This window comes from Manduca sexta, unplaced genomic scaffold (genome assembly GCF_014839805.1).
Source record: "Manduca sexta isolate Smith_Timp_Sample1 unplaced genomic scaffold, JHU_Msex_v1.0 HiC_scaffold_2765, whole genome shotgun sequence".
In the NCBI taxonomy this organism is placed as follows: Eukaryota; Metazoa; Arthropoda; class Insecta; order Lepidoptera; family Sphingidae; genus Manduca; species Manduca sexta.
The window spans coordinates 451-4879 of NW_023593762.1; the positions used below are offsets into that span (position 1 = coordinate 451).

At 32.2% G+C, this 4429-nt stretch overlaps 1 protein-coding gene across 1 annotated transcript; it reads right to left on the minus strand.

Moving 5' to 3' along the window:
- Window positions 1–2296: 2296 nt before the first annotated feature.
- Window positions 2297–4429, minus strand: LOC119192413 (ras association domain-containing protein 10-like; the record flags this gene model as incomplete). Its single annotated transcript, XM_037446226.1, is given in 2 exon segments — window positions 2297–3776; window positions 3778–4429. Coding segments are annotated over 2 exon segments (757 nt in total), but the record flags the coding sequence as incomplete, so codon positions are not given.

Genomic DNA, 4429 nt, shown 5'->3' on the forward strand with positions numbered 1-4429 from the left:
ACGTAATGGATTTAGCTTTTGAATTTTATTATAAATGGGCTCATGTGCCAGGCCTGGCTGATCTACCACAGGGCATTGTTAAGACAAACAATAGGAAAACAACGGTTGCAGATGTTAATTTTGACAACGATGACGGGGAGAAGGAACGGTCCGTTGTTATGCTGCTGTCTACCACGCCGAATCTTTAGGGTGATGGTGGTTGTTGACTGTTTCCTGACAATAATATTCTAAGGTGGATCAAATGCATCCAACTACTTATAATAAGTTGATAATTATAAAATCTTGTATTCTTTTTTTTATGAAATTTTAGAATGTCAATTATACGTATAATAAACAAAAAAATATGAATGTTTTATTTGATGTCCTTTGGTACAATATAAAAGATACAATGTAATCTTAAGATAGAAGGTTTAAATTGTATGTTACTTGCTTTTGATATACTTAGAGTATGATTATAAATCTATTATTTTTGTATTTATATTATTTTTTTATGATTACAGCTGGGACTTGAAATTAATTCCTTATGTTGATAGTTGACTAAAGTGATATGCTCATAAGTCTTAGTACTTGTTTATTAGCAGTCTCTTACATATCCAAAATTTATACTTACAGCAAAATAGAAATAAAATTTTCTTAACACTCATCACGCTTTTATCGCCCTAGAGGTGTAATACGAACACCCACTTTTGTCATGTCTGTTCCGACCCATAATGTGATAGGTACGAGCCTATCGCCATATCAGGCATAAATTAAAGATTCCGGCATATCACTGGATAGAATAATCCAATATCGCTTTTCGCCGACCCGTGATTAAATCTCGGGACAACAGAGCGGTGGTCGTTCATTCGCAATATATTTGTTATTTTACCTATATACTAGTATCTTATAAAACCGATGTAAAATGTTATCTAATAATATTTAAGACTGATTACAGGTATTCGTAGTATAAAAAAAAGTGTAATATATATGTTGGCCTTCTATATACAGTCAGCTTACCTGTCATATATTTAACGGATAACTTTATGTGACGTTTAAAATCGGTCCTTAATCATTTTAAAATAATTGTTATTTAAATAAAATGTGTTCGTGTTTAATGAAATATTTTTTTTTATTATTTACAGGTGGCCATGGATACGGAGTAGATATAGAACGATTGCAGGTGGAGGCAGAAGAAGTTTATATAGAAGACACTCTTGATCGTACTTTTGATGAAGTGTTCCGCCCGCCTCCAAGTTCTAACTACTTTTTACCTTCTGTCCGACAATACAGCAAAGGTTGGCCTTGGCCAGTGTTTAAATTGTCTCTATGTGCATTTTGACAGTCCATCCTTTCACTCATTCACTCTATCATTCGTTCATTGATCGGTTAGCTATGACAGGTTTATGATAGGATTTAAAATCAGATCTTTTCAGGGTTAAAATTATGTATATTTATTATGTTGTTGAAATAGATTCTTAATAAAGCACTCTGCCCTCAAATAAAGAAGAAAAATATATTAAAAATTATTGGTTGAAAAGTTATTGGGTCTATAAAAGTTTTCTAACGACCAAAATAATTGACTCTGGTTTTTAATAATCTAAGTTTTGTGCCTGGCTAGTAGGCACAGCAAAAGTGAGGTCACTCGCTATACAAATAAGGTCATCAGTATAAATATATATATTTTTTGCAAATATAAACAAAGAATATATATTATTTATACTGCATTTGATGATGATTTTCCATGATGAAGCTTCATCAAATATACCTTAAATTAAAATATTTTATCACATGAATAGTTATGAATATTTTTCAAAATAAATGCATGTAACTAAATAGGTTTCTAAAAATGTTCATCATGTTCACATTCATGCAATAAATTATTTGATTGAATGAATGTATTAAACAAAATAAAAAAAAAATAGATCAAGCCAAAAAATCGTAAAAACGACTTTGTTACGTATATTTATTTTAAGAAATACCCTTTCACTTATCGTATCCATTATAAGTAGTTGTGATACGAATGAAATACTGAGTACCACCAAAGTGAGATCTATCAGTAATGTATCAATTTAAACACTGGCCAAGGCAGAAGAAAAAATAAAAATAAAAACTCTTTTAATTTACCTTTTTAATAATAAAACGCATTTTTGTCATATATATCGTTGTATTTAATTATGTACATTGTACTATAATAATTACATTATAACATGTTTTTGGACAAATACATTGCTTTTCGTCATTATTGGTAAATCTATTTCTGACATCAGTACCCCTAGCGTGATTTTACGCGATATTGTATCTTTAACGTAAGGTTTTGTTAAAGTAAATATTTGTATGGAAATTTGAACAGCGCCCCGTGAGCATATTTTGAACTAAAATGCGGCGTGAACATCGCGCGTGTGAACTTCGAATAGTAAAACACGTAACCATGGTAACGGTAGTTTGAATGTATTAGAATCGATAAGACTTTATTTACGTATATTATTGTTAAACGATAAAGAAATATCTACGTAAACGTTAACTTGATACGATACTGCGTAAATTCCTGCTAGGCGAGTACAACAAATGGCACCTTCGGTCCATCGCATATAATATATTTTACGTTGCAATTGGAGATAATAAAATCCCTGATTTTCAATATATTGTTATGAAACATAAATTATTTACCCATTTCGATGCATAAAACTATTTGCTATTCATATTGACAGTAACACAGGGCGGGGTATGGTTATTAATCTCATAGTTTTGCACTTACAATTATCGCCCTTAAAATCATGGGTAATATTGGACTTAAGTATATTTTATAATTACTAATAGCACCTAAAATTAACGGATTTATCGACGTTGCTACTGCCTTGTAGATCTCAAAAATGAACTCATGTTCAAAATAATTTAATTCAATTACGTAAATAACATTTAAATGCAATTTTGTTTTTAATGAATATAGGCAAATGCAACAGCGATTTGATACGTAGTGTTATGACTAGGCCTAATTCGTTCAGTATTTACAATAAACTTGGTGGTTTTATACATATTTGGTATTTAGGTTTCATGTCCGACGGTATCTTTGCAACGAAATAAAGTTTATTAGATGAGTATTTTTGATAATGGTTCAAAATCGTATTATTCTTTACTTTAATATTTTTAATACTTATAAAATATTCTTGATATTTTTTGCAATACGTAGTAATGTAACATTTATTGTTGCAGTTTTGCTTAAAGAAAACTATTACTGCACAAAATATTGTAGTTATAAACTTTTAAACAATTTACACCAATTTGGCTTCTAAAATCGTTGGAGTACGACTGAAAATGAACTCACGATGTTTGTGGATATCAGAAATGTGTGAGGAAAAAAATACGACACTATATCTGTACTTGTATATTATAAAATGAAATGTATTTTTGACATCACAGACAGACATTTTATTACTATATAATAACAAAATTAACGATTTATAATATCTATATTTGGACAAAACTTATTCTAGGTCACGTATAAATTTCCATACTTTATTTAATAAGCCATTTTATTGCTGGTGACGTAACTTAAAGAAGACGACTTAAAATTAATTTTAATAGAAAATATACAATTTTGGGAGGGATCGTTTCGTTTTGGGATACAACACTCAGTTCACTGAGACTGGTAATTTCGAATATCTTTGGAACAAACACGCTAATTCAAGCATTTGTCATACAAGTGTGTCTAGCACGTAACCAGGTCCGTAAGTGAAATTAGCTTGTTCTAATACAGGAACGTAGCTATCTTGTAAGAGGATTGGTTGTCGACTCGACGTTTTCGTTCAACTGTCTTTCCAGTACAGCATTTTGCAGTTCTTCCTCTTCAAGTTCTAGAGTTAACTCATCGAGTAACTTCATTCTACATTCTATGTCTCTGTTCGTCTTCTCTAACTCTAGATCGTTGTCCTGCATCTCTTTTGCTGTCAACCCTAACTCTTCTTCAATTTTATCCAATAGCATAGTCACCTGCGACACATTTTCGCAGCTGTTTGCTTTTTTCTCCTCGGTATATCTTTTTATTTTCGCCGTAAGTCTTACTACCAGTTCTTCTTCTCGATGTAATCTTTTGTTAATGATTGCCAGTTTTTCCAGTAATTCTATTTCTTCTCGTATTCTAGAAAGTTCGTCGGCTGATGCATCAGAGTCTGTGTCGGTTGGCGTTTGTTTTAGCCTTTCTGAATTTACTTGACAGATATCTGTGAGTTCTTTTGTGAAGTAATGTTCTCTCATGAGATGCCGTTCTCTTCTTGATTTGTGTTTGGTGTGACGCCTGGGGGGTGTGCCGCTGCCGACGCCGACGCCACTGTCGCTGTTGCCTGCTTGACTGTCGTTTACTTCGCTGCACCTCCCAAGGTCCCTCAAGTATGATTCCAGTAGGTAGTTGGAGCCATGTTTCTCCATTCGACTTTTGTGAGTCTGGTCTTCTAGC